Source organism: Bubalus bubalis, chromosome X, assembly GCF_019923935.1.
Source record: "Bubalus bubalis isolate 160015118507 breed Murrah chromosome X, NDDB_SH_1, whole genome shotgun sequence".
Taxonomy (NCBI): Eukaryota; Metazoa; Chordata; class Mammalia; order Artiodactyla; family Bovidae; genus Bubalus; species Bubalus bubalis.
Window position 1 is genome coordinate 37,813,389 of NC_059181.1, and position 23,017 is coordinate 37,836,405.

At 36.7% G+C, this 23,017-nt stretch overlaps 1 protein-coding gene across 6 annotated transcripts in view; it reads right to left on the reverse strand.

Moving 5' to 3' along the window:
* Positions 1-5,599: 5,599 nt before the first annotated feature.
* Positions 5,600-23,017, reverse strand: part of RPGR (retinitis pigmentosa GTPase regulator) — a 69,967-nt gene continuing 52,549 nt past the window's right edge. For 3 of the 6 annotated variants that reach the window (XM_044937438.2, XM_025277228.3, XM_025277229.2), the window contains one exon: positions 15,343-15,994. In XM_044937438.2, coding sequence (XP_044793373.2) covers positions 15,788-15,994 — 207 coding nt within the window. In that variant the 3' untranslated portion in view covers positions 15,343-15,787. Of the gene's footprint in view, positions 5,762-15,342; positions 15,995-23,017 lie in introns of those variants that run through there. The other 3 variants (XM_006072312.4, XM_006072314.4, XM_006072315.4) reach the window with 3 other exon arrangements.

The window sequence follows — 23,017 nt, forward strand, 5'->3', positions numbered from 1 at the left end:
ATCTAGAAGAAAATATAGGAGAAAATCTTAGTGACTTTTGGGTAGGCAAAGATTTCTTAGATATGACATTGAAAGCACAATCCATAAAAAATATATTAAAACGACTTCATCAAAACTAAAAACATCTGTTCTTTAAAAAAGCAGTGTTAGGAAAGTTAAAAGACAAGCCACAGATGGAGAGAAAATATTTGCAAATCACGTATCCATTAACAACTCTCAGAACTCCACAATAATAAACAACCTGACAAATTTGGAAAAGATAATCCAAAGTATATAAACAGATGACAAATAAGCACAGAAAATATGCTCAACATAATTAGAGAAATTCATATTAAAACCATGAGAATGCTATGTATCATTCAGAATGGCTAAAATTCAAACTTACCGTATGCACGAACTGTTGGCCAACCCACTTTGCTGATTCACACTGGATTTCTGATCTGAGCTCAAAATAAACTTTGTTAAGCTACTGGCTTTGAAGTTAATTTGTCATCATAGCCCATTCAGGTTCAATTAGGAATGCAGAACCACTGTAAGCAACACAGAATTTGAAATTTATCATAAGGATTAGACCTTAGGCGATTGTATGAACTGGGGAGAACTCTATGAAATGCTGTTGTCTCTGCACCTGGTGATGAGCCTGGACCCCCTGTAGATAGCAGGGGTAGCTGTCAGAAAGGAAAGCTGACTGTGAAGTGGGAGAGAACAAGTGGAAACTGCAACATGCAAGGACAAAGTGGAAATTGTCTGTTATTACCATCTCCAGCTTCAGTGATGTGGGTGACCTTCAGAAGCTGGCATCATTTGTTACGCAGCTGCACGTGTGTGGCCCAAAACTTGAAGAAGCTGAAGGAGGTCAGGCAGAAGCTGAAGAACCTGTGTGTCCAACTGACATGTGGTGCTAACAAGGTAAGCCAGCGTATCAGTGGCAATGTGCGTGCTCTGCAGTATTGCCTGGCACCTTACACTGACCCGAATCTTTACCTTCTAAAATCTTTTGTGGCCAACCAGAAACCAGAACCATACAAAGAAGGCAATTCTGAGAAACATAGTTCTGAGGTTAGCTAAGCTGATACGTACAAAGTCAATACATGTAGCCTAACTCAATACAGACCCCAGCAGAGATGGCAACATGACACCCAGAAGAGGACTTGTCAACAGAACTTAAGTAACACAACAAAATAAAACAATACAGAATCAAAAATCATCATTTTATTAGCCACACCTGGCTAAGGATATTCATCAATTCTTCAGAGGAAAACAAAGGAAATTGATGTGGAAATGACTGTACACAATGTAAAGCGTTGTGATTAAGAACACAGGTTTTATAAAGTTAGACATCTGTTTAAAAGCTGTGTGTTCTTATGCAAGTTGATTATCTTCTCTGTGACTCAAGTATACATTGAAAATTGGGAAAATAAAACTCTTCTCATAGGCATGTTGTGAGGATAAACTGACTTAAAAAGAAAGCACTTAGTGTGTGATGCAGCAATGCTTATTAAGGGCTACTGTAATAATTATTGTATATAGTCATGCTTTAACTTTGTAATGAGATATATACACGTATGATTCTTGGTAAATTTATGGGTTTGTCTTCATGAAGTTCTGAATGAAATGCTTCTTCCATGTGTTACGGTAGGTAGATACTTGGAATGGGAGTTTCTGCCTGATAGCTGTAGGCAAGATTCTGGCGTCCATAATGGGGAAAGTCAAGTTTAAAGTCTCTCTTGCTGAATGCTTCCATTTTAGAAGGTATCTGTTATATTATATACCTCATTAACATGAATTATTATCACTTCTACATATATATATGTCTCATCAATACAGGAGTTCTGACATAGGAAAATGATAAATTCATTCCATGAATAATCAGAGAGAAGGCAAAAACTGTTTACCTTTTAAAAATCTCTTTTAAAGCTGCCCTGTGTGTTCAGTGAAGACTTCTTCTCAGGTAAAGTCAAAGTATTTAAGTAAGTGTGACTTCAGTTCATCAGACTCAATTCTGGACCTGGGGTGATTTTTCACTAGAATGTGTGTACTTGTACACACATGCTTGCACGTGCACACGTGTGTGTGTGTGTGTGTGTGTGTGTGTGTGTGTGTAATACAGGCTGTTACCAAATGAGAGTTTGTATTTAGTAGATTTTCACAGCCAATTTGGTTGAATGTATTTTGCTATTTTAAAATAGCCAATACCTTTTGGGAGGAAGGCTTGGGGAGCCATGATTATGTAAGACCAAACTGGTTAAGAAAGTTTATATAAAATCATCTCTTTTTGGTAACCTAGATGTGGCTGAGTCTTTCAAATTTCTGTTAGCCTAAAGAAAAGAAGTCTTTAATGATATATAAAATATCATGGAGTTGCGTCCTAATGAATGTCACGTCTGGGGTCTTTCCAGGGTCTCCAGAGGAGTGAGCAGGGCTCTTCTCTAGTACCTGGTGGTTGTGGACAATTCCATGCCATGGTTCACAAAAGGGGTCGAATCTGTCCTCTGGTCTCTACCAGAGCCCATAAGAAGAAATATTGCCTCAAGTTCCCATCTACTTCTGTCCACTGTTCAACTTGAAAAAATAAATCCGTAGTTTTAAAATTTTTTTAAATTTTTTTAAAAAGTAAAAGCAATTTTTTTTATTTAATGGATTTTTTTAAAACTGAAGGATCATTGTAGAAAATATGTTTGATAACAGAAGCCTAATTTTTAGCTAAGGCACACTGCTTCCCAGAATAAATGACTACATCTTCTGCCTCTGACCCCCCTGTTGTGGAAACATGATCAAGTTCTAGCCAATGGGATTTAGTAGAAGTGCAACTTTGGGAAAAGTTGTTTAAAGGAGCTGAATCAGTTGGGGGTGGGGGAAGGCTTTTTGTTTTTCTTCATTCTCTTTCCTAGACTACATATAAGTAATGGCTGGAGTTTTAGCATCCACCTTGTGACATGGGTTGACCTTAAGGACAGAAGAAGCCACATGGTGAAAATGGCTGAGCAAAAGTGAGGATGATTCTAAATTACTGATGGATTTTATGGAGTTGTCATAACAATTGAAGACTGTCTACCTGTGAACTTGTTTTATGCAAGAGAATAAACCATTGCATTTTTAGCTACTATATTCAGGTCTCTATAATTAATACTAGTTTCTGAATGCAATTATTGATACAGTTAAGAAAACTTGGGTTATTTATCTCCTGGTTCAGGTCTTTGCCAGGATGGTACCCTCTGTGGATCCTCCTTCAGCTCCTAATCTAGCTTTCCCACCTCAGCTTGGTGACAACTGACTAAATTCCAATGGTCACTGGATCTTCTCCTATATGATTGCCTCATTCCTTTCTACAGGAGGAATTTAACCCCTGGGTTCCTTCAAGCACAGAGCAATATCTTTGATTTCAGCTAGTAGACATGAATACAGACCAATTGTTAGTTCCAGAGCAGTCTCAGTTTTATGACTGAGGATGGTCTGAGTCATCCAATTCTAATTTACACACCTCCTCAGTGAAAACTGTGAAGTGGATGGCCCATTTAACTATGCCACCCATGGTATCAGTTTAGGTCCTCCAGAAAGCAACTGCCAATGTGAACTGAATGTAGAAGAGATTTATTGGGGGTACCACCTGTAAAAGATAAAGGGAAGAGGATGAAAACCCACAGATTTGCCAGACAGAAGTGATGAATTTGGTTTGTAACAGAGGGGGAAATCTTCCCAGCTTTGCTACTGCAAGGCTGAGGTCCTAGTTTGGGGCTGATTACAGCCAGATATTTAATGGGGAGATCCTAAAACCAGTGAACCATAGCAGTGCTGAGGTAAGTCCACACCAACACATGGGCTGCTAAACTAAAAATACGGGGGAGATCCAAAAGATCCTGGGGAAAAGTAAAAGCCAAGGGAAATACAAGAACTGGCTGCAAGTTGGAATGCATTCCTTAACCACGCACAGTTCAATCAGCAGAGGGCAGAAGTCTGACGAGCACAACTGTTCGAACCCAACTTCCACCAAATTAACTGGCTAACCAACTAAGCTATTTAGACACATGGGCAACCTTTAGGAAGTTGGGCTAAAATGTAAAACTAATTAAAAATCTGAATAGAGACATCAGCAGGCAGATGCTGAGTGAGGTGACATGGTGGTGGTTGGAGGTAGGTGAAGACAGATTCTATGGTTTAAGTTCAGACAAGTAACTAAGCATCAAACAAACAAAACAACTATACAAAAAAACTTTCAGAAAAATAAAACAATCAAGTTATTAGAAATATTCTATAAAATATTATAAAAATGTCCACTTTTAAACCAAAAATTACTGGACAAAGAAACTGAAAAATGTACCCCCAAATCAGGAAAAAGTAGTCAATAGAAATCAACTCTGAGTAGACCTAGATATTAGATTTAGCAGAGAATGTCTTCAGAGTAGGTATTATAAATTTGTTCAAGTAATTAAAGAAAACTATGTTTAATGAATTAAAAGAAAATATGTTAAAAATGAGTCAATAAACAGAGAATCTCAATAGAGAAATAAAAATCGTAAAAAAGGACCAAATGAAAATTCTAGAGTTGAAAAGTATAATAACTGAAATAAAAAATTTAATGAAGGTATTTAAATATCAGAAGGTGTTAAAAAAAATTTAAAAAAGGAGTTTAAAACTCCTGTTTTAAGTTCAATTTTTTAAAGGCAGTTAGGGTAAATTACTAGTCTTTTCCTACTAAAACAATTTCTAAAAGTCAGAAAATTATTTTCAAATGTTGCTTATGTTTCTATTTCCTCTTTTTCTGGGAACTTTTGGGGTGGTTAATAACTAATTGTTGAAATATTAAAACAATTTTCCAACTACACTGAGCCTTACACAAATATAAGAAGAAATTTTCCTGCAGTAGCTTCTGAGAGGTCATATTTTTGCCCCAAGACTTAAAGCATTTGGTAGGCTATTTAATCATCGATAAGACCATTTGTATTATTTGTAGAAACTTGGGCATGGCAGGTAGTTGCTCAAAGGAAAATGTACTGCGCTTGCACTACACAACCAAATTCCTTCAGCTTCTGCAGCTATGCTTAAATCCAAATGGTTCAGGGGGAGGGAGGGCCATGTTTCTTTGAGTTATGTGGTTTTCCATTTCTCTTTCAACCATGGCTATTTCAATCCCTTCAAGGCCTCTTTTTACTGCCTATAGTTTACAAAATGTCACATTTCTTCCAACTTCTCAATTTTATCTTTTATGACCATTCCCCTTAGTATTAGATACCAATCCTGACGAAAGCTAGGCCTCTTTTTGAGAATTCAAAATCTATAGAATTGGGAATTTTAGGGAAAAAGTGATATATAGGCTTGCAAATCAAACACCCACTGCCTAATTTGACACTGATTTTATCAGTATACATATACTTCTTATTCCTTTTTTTATTGCTTCTCCCACACACTGTCTGAACCCTGTGTCTTATATTTCAATTCTTGATGGAAGTAAACTTTGCTGGCTTTCTAAATAAAAATCCTGCCACTGTGTAGTCATAACCCTATGATAGAGTTCTGACACTGACCTCATGCTGAAGACTCTGTGGTATGGTCTTTTGGAGTACTTTCTCTTCTGACCCTTGAAAATACTTACTTTGATATATTTGTGGCTGGAGTAATCCCTTTATTAATGATTGTGAAAGATGGCCCAAATACCATGCAATTATGTTACTTTATTCAGCTTTGCAGGAAGGAGGCATAAAATCCCTTGTAAGCCATCTCTTCTTGGAAACAAAACTTGCTTTCAAATCAATGCAAATGCAGTCTGTTATAAACACAGGAAACAGACAAAATGTATTGATTATTTCATTTGTTTGATGTTTAGGCCCTTATACAAAAATAGGGGATAAACTGTTTCAGTAGATCATAGATATTTTCTACTTTTCTATTTCTTCCTCTTTCTACTTCTTCCCACATGTACAAATGCTGTTGCTATCACTACCACACAAGCCAAAGAATCACTTTTCTAGCATTTTTCTTAATGAAAAATGGGATAAGGTTACATTCCACGTGTGCATTCTTCTTGGAGTACCTCTGTGATGTTCATCTCACTGACCACATCCTATTTATCATATGTGCTAAGACACACAGTACACATGTTGTGGATATAGGTAACAGTTTTATATACTGTAATAATGAATGTGTAATAAGTGAATTTTTCTCAAGTCCGTATGACGGCATGGGAAGTAGGAAGGGAGGAAACACATCTGTGTGGATCTTTACTGAATACACTGGAGAAGAACAGAGGTGATAAACAAAACCTAGAGGACAAAACCATTCACTAGGGTACAAGGGACACAATCAGGGGTGATGTCAGCAGGTCCTTGTGATCAAAAGCAATAATAGGGTGAGAAATAGGGTGGGAGGCCTCCAAAGCCCAAATTAAACTCTTTTATGTATTTTCCAGTATTCTTAGTAACACACAACTATGCTTTGGAAACTTGGCTTTTTATGCTGTTGGCAACATCTTAATAATGAGTTTTAAATTATAAAAAGTATAAAGTATTCCATAGTCCTTCACTCTTACTTGAGAAAATACATGGATATTCCCTCCATTGGCACACAGATTAAGTATATTCCATTGTGTAGAGCCCTTGTTTTCCTAGGCTCACAATTAGCCAACATTTTTCAGTTTCCCTTATAGAAAGTTGGGCCCATGCCAGTGAATGCCAGTGGAATCTGGGCATAAGTGATATATACAACTTCCAGGCCTGGAGGATGGCAAGACTCCAAGGGAATACTAAAGCCAGCAAATGATAAGAGACAAGGTTCCTGAAATACTGTGTGGAGCAAGGTCATCTACACACCATTGGTGTATTTTGACATGACCAAGAAATAAACACTCAGTGTTACCTCAGATTTGGAGAGTCTTTGTTACAGAAGTTCAACTACCTAGACTAATACAACTAGGATCTTTCAGAGAAAACGATGTGGAAATTTCTTCTAATTTTTATAGTAGTTTGCTTGTGAGAGATAACATTCTGAAGTTTTATAATAATTTGTCAGTTCAAATAAATTATTCTCCACTTGATGTTAGATCATAATTACCTTGGAAACTATTTTAAAGAGATATAACCAGTCCTAGGCTTGACCTAGTGAATCAGAACCAGGTAGTTCATAGGCAGTCACATTTGAAAAACTTCCCTGTGTTTTACATATACCCTTGGCTAAGAACTACTACTCTAAGATAACCCAAATTTTACCTTTAGGTCAAAAGTTAGATTTTCAAGTCTCATTATTTAAGGTACATCTAATTTATTTGACTGAATTAGGTTTTTTTTTAAAGTGTATTTGATGTTATTGTTAAAAATCAATGTAATAAAATGGATCTTTTTTGGGTGTACAGTTTTTATAATGTATAGTTTTAGGCAATACCACCAAAATCAAGATATAGAACAGTTCCATCACTCCAAAAACACTGCTTCCTACTATCACTCTGTGGTCACACTCCTCTCCTACTACAACCCACTGCAACCCAAGGTCAGCAAAAGGAAGAAAATAATATAGATTACAGAGGAAATAAAACAGATAAAAAGCAATAGAAAAGATCAATAAACCCAAAAGCTGTTTTTTTTTCTGAAAAGATAAAACCAACAAACCTCTAGGCAGGCTTACCAAAAAGCAAAGAAGGAGGATTCAAACAAACGAAATAATAACTGAAAGAGGAGAAATAACAACTAATACCACAGAAATATAAAAATCATAAAAGAATACTATGAACTTATGCCAATAAATTGGACAATCTAGAAGAAATGAAAAAGTTTCTAGAAATATACAGCCTGCCAAAACTGAGTCAAGAAGAAATAGATAATTTGAACAGGCTGATCACTAGAAGTAAAATAGAAACTATAATAAAAAAAAAAAAAACTCTCTGAAAACAAGAGTCCAGGAACAGATGGATACACTGTGAAATTCCACCAAACATACAAAGAAGAACTTATACTTGCTTCTTAAACTATTCCAAAAGATTGAAGAAGAAGGAAAAATTTCAAATTAATTCTATGACGCCATCACCCTGATACCAAAACTAGACAAGGACACTACAAAAAAAGAAAATTACAGGCTAATACCTTGATAAATACTGATGTAAAAATATTAAACAAAATATTAGCAAACCAAATCCAATAATATATAAAAAGTATCATACACCATGATCAAGTTGGATTCATTCCAGGGTCACAAGGACAGTTCAAGACATGCAAATTAATCAATGTGATATAACACAGAAACATGAGAAAAGAACCACATGATCATCTCAATAGATACAGAAAAAGCATTTGATAAAATTCAACAACAATTTGTGACAAAAACTTGCACCGAAGTGGTAGAGGGAACATAGTTGAATATAATAAAAGGCATTTACAACAAACCCACAGCCAACATAATACTCAACAGTGAAAAGCTGAAAGCCTTCTTGCTAAATTCAGGAATAAGACAAAGATGCCCACTCTCACTACTACTATTCAACACAGTAATGGAAGTCCTAGCCACAGTAATCAGACAAGAAAAAAAAATAAAAGGTATCCAAATTGGAAGGGAAAAGGTAAAACTATTACTATTTGCAGATGACATGGTACTCTATATAGAGAATCATAAAGACTCCATATAAAAACTATTAGAGCTAGGGAATTCCTTGGTGGTACAGTGGTTAGGACTTGGTGCTTTCTCTGCAGTGGCTCAGGTTCAATCTCTGGTCAAGGAACTAAGATCTTGCAAGCTGTGTGGCATAGCCAAAAAAACCAAAAACACAAACAAAAAACAAACCTAAAAATCTATTAGAACTAAGAAACGAATTCAGCAAGGTAGCAGAATCCAAAATTAATATCCAGAAATCAGTTATATTTCCTTACACTAACAATATCAGAAAAAGCAAGTTAAAAAAAAAAAACATCAAAAAATATGTAGGAATAAATTTAATCGAGTGGAAGACCTATATGCTGAAAACTATAAAATATTGATAAAGGAAATTGAAGATGATTAAGAGAAATGGAAAGATACCCCATGCTTTTGGGAAATAATTAATATTGTTAAAATGGCAATACTACCCAAAGCAATCTACAGATTTAATGCAGATTCTATTTCACTGCTGTACCATAGAAATTAACCCTACATTGCAAATCAACTATACTTCAATTAAAAAAAAAAAAGTACATCACATACTCTGCTGGAATTCCATCACCTCCACTAGCTATACTGGAAGCAGTGCTTCCTAAGGCCCACTTGACTTCACACTCCAGAATGTCTGGCTCTGAGTGAGAGGCTATACCATCATGGCTAGCCACATCATTAAGATCTTTTTAGTACAGTTCTTCTGTGTATTCTTTCCATCAAGGAGATCAATAAAGATAGTGGAGGTGATGGAATTCCAGCAGAGCTATTTAAAATCAAAAGATGATGCTATTTTAATATGTGATACACTCAATATGTCAGCAAATTTGGAAAACTCAGCAGTGGCCAGAAGACTGGAAAGTCAATCCTCATTCCAATTTCAAGAAGTGCAGTACTAAAGAATGTTCAAATCACCGGACAATTGTACTCATCTCCCATGCTATTAAGGTTATGCTCAAAATCCTCCAAGCTAGGCTTTAGCATTACATGAACTGAGAACTTCCAGATGATCAAGCTGGGTTTAGACACAGCAGAGGAACTAGAAATCAAATTGCCAATATTTGCTGGATCATAGAGAAATCAGATTCCAGAAAAACATCTACCTATGTTTCATTGACTATTCTAAAGCCTTTGACTATGTGGATCATAACAAACTGTGGGAAAGCACTCAGAGATATGGGAATACCAGACCATCTTACTTGTTTTCTGAGAAACCTGTATGCAGGTCAAGAAGCAACAGTTAGAACCCTGAATGGAACAACTGACTGGTTCAGGATTGAGAAAGGAGAACAACAAGGCTATTTATTTATAGTCATCCTGTTTATTTAACTTATACTCAGAGCATATCATGCGAAATGCCAGGCTGGATGAGTTACAAGCTGGAATCAAGATCACCAGGAGAAATAACAACCTCAGATATGTGGATGAAAGTGAAAGTGAAAGTGAAGTCGCTCAGTCGTGTCCGACTCTTTGTGACCCCATAGACTGAGGCCTATCAGGCTCCTCCATCCATGGGATTTTCCAGGCAAGAGTGCTGGAGTGGATTGCCATTGCCTTCTCCAAGGGATCTTCCTGACCCAGGGATCAAACCCGGGTCTCCCGCATTGCAGGCAAACACTTTACCATCTGAGCTACTACCACTCTAATGGCAGAAAGCGAAGAGGAACTAAAGAGCCTCTCGATGAAGGTGGAGGATGGCGAAAAAGCCAGCTTAAAATTCAATATCAAAAAAAACTAAGATCATGGCATCTGGTCTAATCATTTCATGGCAAAAGAAGGGGGAAAGGTGAAAGTAGTGACAGATTTCACTCTTCTCAGTGGCTCTAAAATCTAAAATCACTCTGGATGGTGTGATTTTAAGGCTCTAAAATCACTGTGGATGGTGACTGCAGCCATGAAGTTAGAAGACGATGGCTTCTTGACAGGAAAACTATGACAAACCTAGACAGTGTGTTAAAAAGCAAAGACATCACTTTGCTGACAAAGGTCCATATAGCCAAGGCTATGGTCATCCCAGTGGTCATGTACAGTTGTGAGAGCTGGACCAGAAAGAAGGCAGAGCACCAAAGAAGTGATGCCTTCAAACTGTGGTGCTGGAGAAGACTCCTCAAAGTCCCTTAGACAGCAGGAGATCAAACAAGTCAATCTTAAGGGAAATCAACCCTGAATATGCATTGGAAGGACTGATGCTGAAGCTGAAGGTCAAGTATTTTGGTCATCTGATGCGAACAGCTGATGCTGTTCGCATTTTGGTCTCTGATGCTGGGAAAGATTGAGGGCACAAGGAGAAGAGGGAATCAGAGGATGAGATGGCTGGATGGCATCACCATTGCAATGGACAGGAGCTTGGGCAAACTTCAGGAGATGGTGAGAGACAGGGAGGCTGGAGTGCTGCAATCCATGGGATTGCAAAGAGCTGGACATGACTGGGCAACTGAACAACAACAACAATGGATATATATATATATGTGTGTGTGTGTGTGTGTGTGTGTGTGTGTGTGTATTACTCAGCCACAAAAAATAATGAAAGATACCGTTGCAGCAACATGGATGAACCTAAAAGAATATCACACTAAAATGAAGTCAGACAGAGAAAGACAAATACTATATGGGGGGCTCAGAGGTAAAGGGGCTTCCCTGGTAGCTCAGAGGTTAAAGTGTCTGCCTGGAATGCAGGAGACCTGGGCTCAATCCCTGGGTCGGGAAGATCCCCTGGAGAAGGAAATAGCAACCCACTCCAGTACTCTTGCCTGGAGAATCCCATGGAGGGAGGAGCCAGGTAGGCTACAGTCCATGGGGTCACAAAGAGTCGGACACGACTGAGTCACTTCACTTCACTTCACTTCAGAGGTAAAGAATCTGCCTTCTGATGCCTGCCACTGCAGGAGACACAGGTTTGATCCCTGGGTCAGGAAGATCCCCTGGAGAAGGAAATGGCAACCCACTCCAGTATTCTTGCCTGGAAAATCCCATGGACAGAGGAGCCTGGTGGGCTACAGTCCATGGGGTTACATGGTTGGACACAACTTAGCGACTAAACAACAATACATGGACTTTAAAAAATAATACAAATGAACCTATATACAAAAGAGAAACAGACGCACAGACCTTGAAGACAAACTTATGGTTATACCAAAGGGGAAAGAGAAAGAGGGAGAGATAAGTTAGGAGTATGGGATTAAGAGATACAAACTACTGTACATAAAATAGATTAAGCAACAAGGATTTGCTATACAGCACAGAGAACTATAGTCAACATACTGTAGTAACCTATATTGGAAAATAATCTTACACACACACACACACACATAAAATCACTTTGATGCAGACCTGAACCTAACATACTACTGTACATCAATATTCAATTCAAATATGAAAGCTTCAATTCAATTTAAAAAGTTTTCCCAAATTAGTTTACATTTTTATATAACTTTTGTTAATTCTTAATTATATATACAGTAAGTTAAATAATTATACCAATTAAGGAGTTAATGTAAATCTGATGCCAAGTTGGAAATTATAAGCTACCTAAAAATATGAACTCAAACATTCCTATGTACAGAATTTCAATGATTTTAAGCAATTGATAGAAATTATAAAAGAAAACTTTTGTTATAACAAAAAAGCTCATAGGGAAAATTCTGTAAAATTTCAGAAGTACTGTGCTAATATTTTGACAAATTCTAAGAAATTACTTGTGAAGATTACTTCTGATAAACTTCAAAAGCTTTTCTAGAATATAAAACTTTTTTTCACCTTGGGATAGATATTTATCACTAAATCAGACAAGTTTTCTTAAAATAAAAATAGTACCATCATTTAAATTTAGATATAGCTCTCTAATCCACTGCTAACCTTACCTTGAAGACATCTCATCTATTATAACATACATATTTATACATACCAGATGAGAATAAAAGCAAATGGAACTATTTGGGAATGCAGCTTGGCCTGATCAGATAAGACTTCCTGCTGTAGCTTTTGTAAATACCTTTAGGGTTAGGATACTATTTCCTGATGTTTCGGTGACTAGAATTGTGTATTAACACTATGCCAAAGTAGTCATCCATCACAACTGCTGGAGGAACTGCTTACTATTAAGCTTGTTTGTTGTCTTTTAACTTTAATGTAGATTCTTCCAGGAGAAATATCTTACTTCATTATATTCAAGATAATAATATTCCATCATTCTCCCTCAACTCCCCATACTCCCAAGAAGGCTGAGTATGCATTTGTACGCAACAAAAAATTACCTTCTTAGCAGAAGGATCACTTTTCTAAGTAATTGTTTAACTCTCATTTCCAGAGGCCAAACAAGGGAAGATTACAATTGCGATAAATCCAGGACCTAATTAATTATTTCAACATATTTTTCCTTGTAAACAAAATCCTCTTGCCAAAATAATGTACTTTGTTTAAAACTGAGGTCACAATTTGCCCTTTGTGGCCAAAATTGGGCCTGGAGCTATGGTTTGGCTCTCCCTGTTTATATATACATGCATGCACGCATGGACATGAACACAAATGAATTGCCTATATAAAACCCCACATTTCCAGGGTGAGATATATGTAGAGAGTAACATGGAAACTTACATTACCATATGCAAAAGAGATAGCCAATGGGAATTTGCTGTATGGCTCAAGGAACTCAAACAGGGGCTCTGTAACAACCTAGAGGAGTGGGATGGGGTGAGAGGTGGAAGGAGGTTCAAGAGGGAGGAGACATATGTAAACCTATGGCTGATTTATGTAGATGTTTGGCAGAAACCAACAAATTCTGTAAAGCAATCATCCCTCAATTGAAAAATAAATTTTTTAAAAAACCCACATTTCCAGCTTCTTTTGAAAACAGCTGAGAGTCTGGCAATACAGGGCCCAGTATTGAGAAATAGCAATTACCAGCTAGAACACATTGGCAGCAGCTCCAATATGCTTATCTGTTTAGCCTCTGAAAATACTTCAGCTATGCGATCCCTGGTTTAAATGCATTTTTTGTTCAATTTAATAAAATATTCCTTCACTCCCGAGATGAAGACTTTCCAAATTTCTAATTTGAGGCCCTTTTCCAGAATAAAACTGATATTAGCTTTCACTGCTACATAATAATTTACCATAAACTTAGTGGATTAAAATGATATATATTTATTATCTTGTAGTTTTCATAGGTCAGGAGCCTGGGTACTACTTAGCTAGGTCCTCTGTTCAGGGCCTCACAAAGTTGTAATCAGGATCAGCCAGGGCTATGGTCAAATATAAGCATTAAATTCCTCTTCCAGGCTCACTGGTTGCTGGAAGAATTCAGTGTCTTGCAGTTATAGAATACATAGGACCTTCAGATCCTAGAGGCGTCTCACTTTGGCACATGACTCTCTCTATAACATGGTAGTTTGCTTCTTCAGGGTTTCCCTGGTGGCTCAGACAGTAAAGAATTAACCTGCAATGAGGCAGACCTGGGTTTGATCCCTGGGTTGGGAAGATCCCCTGGAGAAGGGAACAGCTACTCACTCCAGTATTCTGGCCTGAAGAATTTCACGGACAGAGGAGCCTGGCGGGCTACAGTTCATGGAGTCACAAAGAGTGGAACACAACTGAGCGACTCACACACACACACACACACACACACACACACACACAAGGCTGCTTCTTCAAGGCCAACAGGAGATCATCTCTACTGCTTTGAATTGCTGTGACTTTGTCCAACTCTGATATCTAGAGATTTTTTGAAAAGGCTAATTTGATTAGGTCAGGCCCACCTAGGATTCTCTCTCTTTTGCTTAAAGTTAAATGATTAGGAATTTCAATTATATCTGCAAAATATTTCACCTTCTCCACATAATATAACATAAGCAATGGAGTGCTATCTCATCATAGTCACTGTTTCCCCACTATACTCAAAGGGAAGGGATTATTCAGGGCACATATACCAGCCGGTGGGAACCTCAGGGGCCATTTTATGATATCTTGTCTATCACACTTGGCATGTCTTAGTATTATTTGTGAGTTTCAGTTCCACTTGGGTTTCTATAGCTTATATTTTTGGCGAAGTATTCTTACAATACTGTACTATAGTGGCGATAGCAAACATTTTTTTATTAAATTTACTTTTAATAATATTAGAATTCTACTAAATGTAGTATGAGACTGTTTTGCAAGATTTCAAAATCAGGTCTATTCTAGACTAACAACATCCTTTTAGCTCTTGTGCATGAAACACAAAGATGGAGTTTATCTGTTCAAATGGAGCAATGGTCACTGTGATTGAATAAGAAAATGTTTTAGTCAGAAGCTAGAATGGGAAAAATGAAGGCAGTTGCTCAATTTTTTTTGAGTTGCTCAAAGTAGCATCTGTGAGCATTGGAAAGCAATGTTTCTATTCTACCTTACTTACAGCTTTACCCTTCCCATTCCTTGTGGCGGAGCCAACCCTAGTTACCACTGTCAGTGCTAGAGACAGCTGAAATGAGTCGGTCAGGCTGTGTCTGGTTCTCCTAGGTTGGTGATCTGTGGCATGGTCAAACAGTGCAGATCACAGCACATAATCTGCAGTGTTTTCATGTCAAACCTCAACAGTTTCTCCACAAAGATGTCCTGTTTACACAGTTGCCCTATTTTCTTTACTCAAAGGTAAATGCATTTTGTCTTTCAATATTTTTAAATTAATATTTTTGCCCCTGTTTTGTATACTGATACCTCCAAGTACCCCCAAATTTTATTCATATTCATCCATTTAAACAGTGGAACTGACCAGATGTAGTTTATTAAAATATGTTCATTCAAAACAATTTTGACTCAGTTTTTGAAAATTGCAAATACATTCAAAACTGTTACAGTGTCATGAGGTTGCAATTATTGTCTTATGAAATTATAATAAAGCTGTTTAGCAAAACTATGAAATATTATAATTTGACTTCCACATATAAAAATATATTTTATATTGCAACACTGAACAGTTAAGGCCACAACACTTGAAGGAGAGCTGGAGATAAACATATTCTGAAATTGCTTGTCAAAACTGTCAGTATTTAAATAAACATCAAAACTGGTCATACTATTCAAACCAGATAAAACATATTATTAAGTTATATCTTTAAAAGTTTGTTATCAGAAACTTTCTTTCAGAACTCAAAAAATTTTTCAAGTATAAATTACAATGTGCTTGGTGACCATGAACACACAAACATATTCAAAGTATTGTACAAAATTTTGACCTTCTCTCCATATTGGGAAGTGAGGTTTCCTGATGATTTTGCCCCATGTGGTTCTGGTTGGCATCTTTCTTATTTCCTTTAAAAGCTATTTGGTCTCCTATTGGTTTTATCTCTGGGAGTGGCTCATTATTAATCTCCACAGTTTTCTGACTCATCAATGACATTCTTTTAAAGAGGAAAATCTAGGAAAAAAACACACGCAGAGAATTCACTTCAGTAAATGAAACAGTTACTTAATAGTATTTAGAGGGTATAATTTTCAGTAAGCCTTAACATTATTTCATCACATTTTTATGAGGTACCACATGGTATATTCTCAGCATCTGCCAGCCTTTTTTCTTTTACCAATTGCTATCATGATTCTTCCCAAAAATAAGACCTTTCAGTGTTTACACTTCAACACTATCAGCAGTATCGATATTTGCTATTTGTTATATGTCATTTTTCTTCAAAGAACTAATTTTACTTTGTTTTGTTGTAAGAGGAAAACAGATGAAAACTGAGATATTCTACAGGAGGACATACCTCCCCGTTTCTCTAGATCAGAATTGCTGGCAAAATGTTAGTGCTGCCAAAAGAGTGGGAGCCCCAGGGGTCTGAGTAGGCAGTTCAACACATGGACCTGCTGCCCAGGCAGGGCCTGGGCTACAGACAGGCAGAATGCAGAGAATAGCTGAAGAGATGAAAGTACCTCATAACCCAGGGACTCCAGGTGGGCAGAAAAGACAGAAGAAGAAAAGAAACGGAGGAAATGCCTAGTGTAAAGGGAAGCAGAGGAAGAGGAGCCAGCATTGGGAACTGAGTTTTCTAGGAACAAAATCAGGATAAAGAAGGATCTCAGAAATCAGAGGACGAGAATACCAAGAAGAGAGTGGCTATCAAGGCACATGCAAGACACATCAAGGAAGATGATAACTGAAAAGTGCCAAATGATTCAAGGTCTTTGAGGATTCAGCCAGAGAGAAAACAGGATTCCTAAAGAATGGCAATCCAAATAATGGTTTTGACATGATGCCAAAACCAAAAAAGCACCTGAAGATCTGGCTCTTTCAGAAATTAAAATGGTGCTAAAAATAATAGCTCAGCCTTCTTTATGGTCCAAGTCTCACATCTGTACATGACTACTGGAAAAATCATAGCTTTGACTATACAGACCTTTGTTGGCAAAGTGATCTCTCTGCTTTTTAATACGCTGTCTAGGTTTGTCATAGCTTTTCTTCCAAGGAGCAAGCGTCTTTTAATGTCATAGCTACAGTCATCATCCACAGTGATTTTGGAGCCCAAGAAAATAAAGTCTATCATTGTTTGCAGACCATAAAGAAGGCTGAGTGCCAAAGAATTGATGCTTTTAAACTGTGGTGCTGGGGAAGACTCTTAAGATTCCCTGGATAGCAAGGACATCAAACCAGTCAATCCTAAAGGAAATCAACCCTAAATATTCATTTTAGGACTGATGCTTGAAGCTGAAGCTCCAATACTTTCACCACCTGATGCAAAGATCTGACTCACTGGAAAAGACCCTGATGCTGGGAAAGATTGAGGGCAGGAGGAGAAGGGGATGACAGAGGATGAGATGGCTGGATGGCATCACTGACTCAATGGACATGAGTTTGAGCAAACTCTGGGAGATGGTGGAGGACAGGGAAGCCTGGTGTGCTGCAGTCCATGGGGTCGCAGAGTCAGACACGACTGAGTGACTGATCAACAACAACAAATAATAGCTTACCTTTAGTCTTAAAGAATGGAGGAATAAGAATGAAAAGTTCTAACCCAAAAAGTCAAGAGTCTAGAAAAAGAGTCTACGAACTAAAATGCAACAACCTCTGTTCCTGTTATTGTGTAGGAATACACATCTTGAAAAATTCTGCCACTACAAAATAACTAAGAAATGCTGAAGAAGTATACAAAATATAATTTTATAATGTGTAGGCAAGCTCACATAAAAATGAAGGGAAATTCCCATGGGCCAAAAAATGAAGAGGGAGCAGGAAGCCTCAGAGATAAGTTGAGTATTGAAATAGTATTTATTGATCTCATAACTCTTGGATTTTAATTATTTGATCTCATAAAATGTGGAGAACTAGAACTGAGACTCCTGTGTAAAGTAGGGGCCCTCTAAGGATTAGGCCTTTAATGTAAGTCTATCTACAAATACTGGAAGATAACAAAATAACATCTCTCTTAGCTTAACAGTGTTTTCCTAATGTGAGTTTGGGGTTCACATGTACAGTAATCATGGGAAACCCTTAACTGAGACATTAACTGAAAATGGTCCTGGAATGGTAACACCAAGGGGAATTAACAGAATTTTATACAAATTCTCTATGGATCGACTTACCGCAATCTAAGCTTTAAAGCATTTCTACAAAAAGTCTTGGTTAAACATGAACTCACAATCCAAATTTCAAAGAAGGAAACAAGACACCATTAGCAAGTGAGCCAAAGCAACAAACAGATTTAGACTCTGGAGGATGTCTGACATTGGAATAACTACATACAGAGAGGACTATAATAAAAAACACAAACATAAAACAAGGTATTAGTTTTTACAGTATCATATTTGAAAAAGAGTTGAAATAGAATTTCTCTTCAAAATGTGAAAGATAACTGAAATTAAAACTCAGTAGGGAGGTTAAATAACGGATTAGTCTTTAGATGAAAAGATAACTATGAAAAAGACAAGCCCTGAAATTCCCCAAATATCACTTAGATATAGAAAATATTAAAATGATATTTAAAAGACACAGATAACAGAATGAAAAGTTTTATCATATTTGACTTGCAAAGAGAAGACATATTCAAAAATATAATGGATGAGAATTTTCTTAAAATGATGAATGACATGAATTTTCAGATTCAAGAGTCATAATGAATTAGAAGAAAGTTAAAGTAAAAAAAAAAAAAAACCTCACATCTAGGCATCATATAGTGAAATGAAGCACATCAAAGACAATGTAAAAAGCAGCCAGAGAGAAATGACAGAGTATATGTGAAATTATCGGCCAATATACTCAAGCAAATGTCTTAATAGCAACAATGGGAGCAGATACTAAAAGAAAATAACTGTCAACCAGCCATCCTACCATTAATTTTCAAGTGAAAGAAACTGAAAAAGTTAACTACAGAAAGAAATTTATGACAGTAACTTCCAAAAGATTTCTTCAGGAAAAATAAAAACAACATTACAGAAAGGACATGTGAGATGTGAATAAAGAAAGCAGTATAACAATAACGTTATTTGATTGATGAGGTTAAAAAATTAAAATACTTGATACAATAACATGTAAAATGGGAAGAAAGGGGTGATAGAAAACTCTTCTAAGATCCTGGTAATATTTGGGGAAAAGGAACATTCATTAGCATTAGATTTTAGGTACTGTATATGTTAACATTTTTAAAGTCAGAATCCAGCTTATCGGCATTTTCAAGAGACGCATTTAAACTACAAATAAAAATATAAGAATGAAAAAAGATACATCTGATAAAATAAAGTAGCATTTTTTTTAGGGACAAAGAAAAACACTACCAATGGTAAGAAAATAGACTTAAACCTAATGGCATAGATAATCAGATTAAATATTAAATAAAGATCAAATATAAATGGTCTAAGTACTCCAATTAAAAGGCAGAGGTTTTTAGATAAGATAAAAAGCAGGACCATCTACGTGCGTGCGTGCTAAGTTGCTTCAGTCATGTCTGACTCATTGCTATCCTATGGACTGTAGCCCTCCGGGCTCCTCTGTCCAATGGGATTCTCCAGGCAAGAATACTGGAGTGGGTTGTCATGCCCTCTTCCAGGGGATCTTCTCAACCCAGAGACCAAACCAGCATCTCTTACGTCTACTGCACTGGCAAGTGGGTTCTTTACCACTTCTCATGTCTCCTGCATTGGCAGATGGGTTCTTTACCACTAGTGCCACTGGGGTCTAAATGCTCCAATTAAAAGGCAGAGATTTTCAGATTAAATAAAGAAGCAAGACCCATCTACATGTTGCCTAAATCAAATGTACTTCAAATGTTAAATCACAAATGGTTTAAGAGTAAAGTATGTTAAAAGATAACTCTAATTCAAAGAAAGCCATAAAGTGGCCATATAATATCAAATCAAGTAGATTTTAGAGCAAAGAATATTATTAGGGATAAAGAAAGTCATTTCATGATGATGAAGGAGTCAATTCAGAGGATGTAACAATTCTAAACATTATATAGAATACAACCAAATAACAGCTTTAAGATATATCAAGCAAAAATTAATAGAAGCACAAGGAAAAGTAGCAAACCCACAACTATAGTAAGGGATTTTAATACTTTTCTTTCAATAATAGAACAAGTAGACAAAAAATCAGGAAGGAAAGAAACTTGAACAACTCTATCGACCAACTTGACCTAATTGCCATTGATAGAACACTCCTCCCAACAACAGTATTCTTCTCAACCTTCTTCTCAAATGAACATTTACCAAGATAAACCTGATTGTGGGTGATAAAACATGTCTCAATAAATTCAGAAGGAATCAATTCATACTAAGTATTTCTCCAGCCACAATGTCATTAGAAATTAATGACAAAAAGATGACTAGAAAAATCCCTTGCCTTGCTAAGACACTTCAGTCGTGTCTAACTCTTTGTGATCCCATGGACTATAGCCCACCAGGCTCCTTGGTCCATGGGATTCTCCACTCAAGAACACTGGAGTGCATTGCCATTTCCTCCTTCACGGGATCTTCTCCACCCAGGGACTGAACCTGAATCTCTTACGCCTCCTGCATTAGCAGGAAGGTTCTTTACCACTAGCACCACCTGGGAAGCCCAGAAAAATTCCTAAATACATAGAAATTAAATAACCCATGAGTCAAAGAATAAATCAAAAGGGAACTCAGAAAGTATTTTGAACTGGATAAAAATGAAAACACAACATATCAAGTACTTCAGGGGAACTTTACAGCACAAAAAGCCAAAAAGAAAAAAGAAGAAAGGTCTCAAATCAGTGACCTCAACTTCCATGTTAAGAAAGATTTAACAAAATATTGCAAAAGGAAATTTGAAAAGACATCAATAAGAGGAATGTCATGTTCATTAATTAGGAGACTTAATATTGTTGAAATATTAATTCTCCCCAAATTTATCTATAGATTCAAAAACAATTTCAAATCAAAATCTCAGCAGGCATTTTTTTTTTCAGTCATTGACAAACTGATTGTAAAAATTCACATGCTTAAGTACAAAAGGTCTAGAATAGCCGAAATATGTCTGAAAAGGCGCAAAATTGGAGGATTAACTTTCTGATTTCAAGACTTACATTAAAGCTATAGTCATCCAGACAGTGTGGTACTGGCACAAGATAAACAGATCAAAGGAACAGAATACAGAGTCTAGAAAATGGTTCATACATAAAAAATCAATTGCTTTCTGAAAAAGGTATGAAGGCAATTCAGTAGAGAAGGGAGAGGCTTCTTTTTTTCAACAGATGATGCTAGAATAATTGTCCATATGCAAAAAAAAAAAAATAGAACTTCAATCCATACCTTTACCACAATAAGAAATTAACTCAAAATGGAACACCACTCAGCAATATAAAGGAATGAACTATGATACATGCATGGACGAATCTCAAAACAGTTACCAGTGATTTGCTGAGTATGGCAAGGGGATGTGGGGTGTAGACAGAGATTACAAAGAGGCACAAAGAACCGTCTGCTCATAATGGCACTGTTCACACTCTTGATTGTGATTATGCTTTCACGGGTGTATATTATGTTAAAATTAATCATACTACATACTTCAAGAATGCACAGTTTATTTTAGGTCAATTATATCTAAATAAAGCTATTTTTAAAAAGCAGGGGAGTAATTATTGGGTGGGTATGAAAGAGATCCTCTCATGTATTAAGCCTGAGAAAACTGATGCTACTGCTGCTAAGTCACTTCAGTCGTGTCTGACTCTGTGCGACCCCATAGACAGCAGCCCACCAGGCTCCCCCGTCCCTGGGATTCTCCAGGCAAGAACACTGGAGTGGGTTGCCATTTCCTTCTCCAATGCATGAAAGTGAAAAGTGAAAGTGAAGTCGCTCAGTCGTGTCTGACCCTTAGCATGGACTGCAGCTTACCAGGCTCCTCAGTCCATGGGATTTTCCAGGCAAGAGTACTGGAGTGGGGTGCCATTGCCTTCTCCGAGAAAACTGATAGCAGCAGGAAACTATAAGTGTAATTGACCTAAGATTTTCTTCACAACACAGTAAAGCTGTGTACTTGGGGCAAACGTGCTGAGTTGTGCTGCCATGGTGAATAAAGCATAGTATCAGAGAAAAGGAAGCCATCAGGAAAGGTAAGACCCCACATACATGATTTTTGGTGGAGAAATTCTCATCTCAGCTTCTTGTATTTATGGTCATGACAATTAATAAGAAATCAATTGACTGTGCACTGGTATGGGGAATTTTCCAGGAATCTGCCATGTTCTAGCTAGTTTCTGAGGGACAGCAGTGGTTTTTTAACCTCTGTATATCTGCAGCTTTCAGCCTTGTGCCTGGCACATAAGAGGCTTCCAGTAAATATATGCTAAATAAATACATAAATAAACTAATTTCTGATGGGAAGGAATTATTATTAATGGCTAAGAAGCTTCCTGCTTTTTTCATTAGCTTACTTAGGTGGAAATTAAGCCAATAACACATTTTTCTTAGTGGCTAACTGTGCATCCAAATTTGCTACAGTTTGGAAAAGCAGTATCTGGCAATTTCCAGATATAACAATCATCAAAAATCTCTGGCACCAATTAAAATCATGGGTCCTAACCTGGCTATTCAAAACATTTAAAATCATCAAAACAAAATTCAATGGTGAATTCTGTCTTGCAGACACCAAGAGTGTAATTAGTTCTTTTCTTGTTTTTTAGATTATCTTTGGAGTGGCTGTCTAATTAAGGGAAGGGGTGTAAAATTTCAAACACATAATTATTTTGATATGAGTTAATGCATCATTTATTTCCCAAGTTTTAAAAACAGCTTGATTTGTTTGGCTTAGATGGTATAAATAGGTTAGAGACATTGTAAATTAAAATATATCATGTGGGAAGGATTGGCAAAAAAATCTCATCCAAATCATCTATTAACTTTTTAAAATATATAGAATAACAACCTATTCTTTAAGTTCGAAGTATATTTATTACTGCTTGACTTTTAAAAATATAATTTTCATTACTTTTTG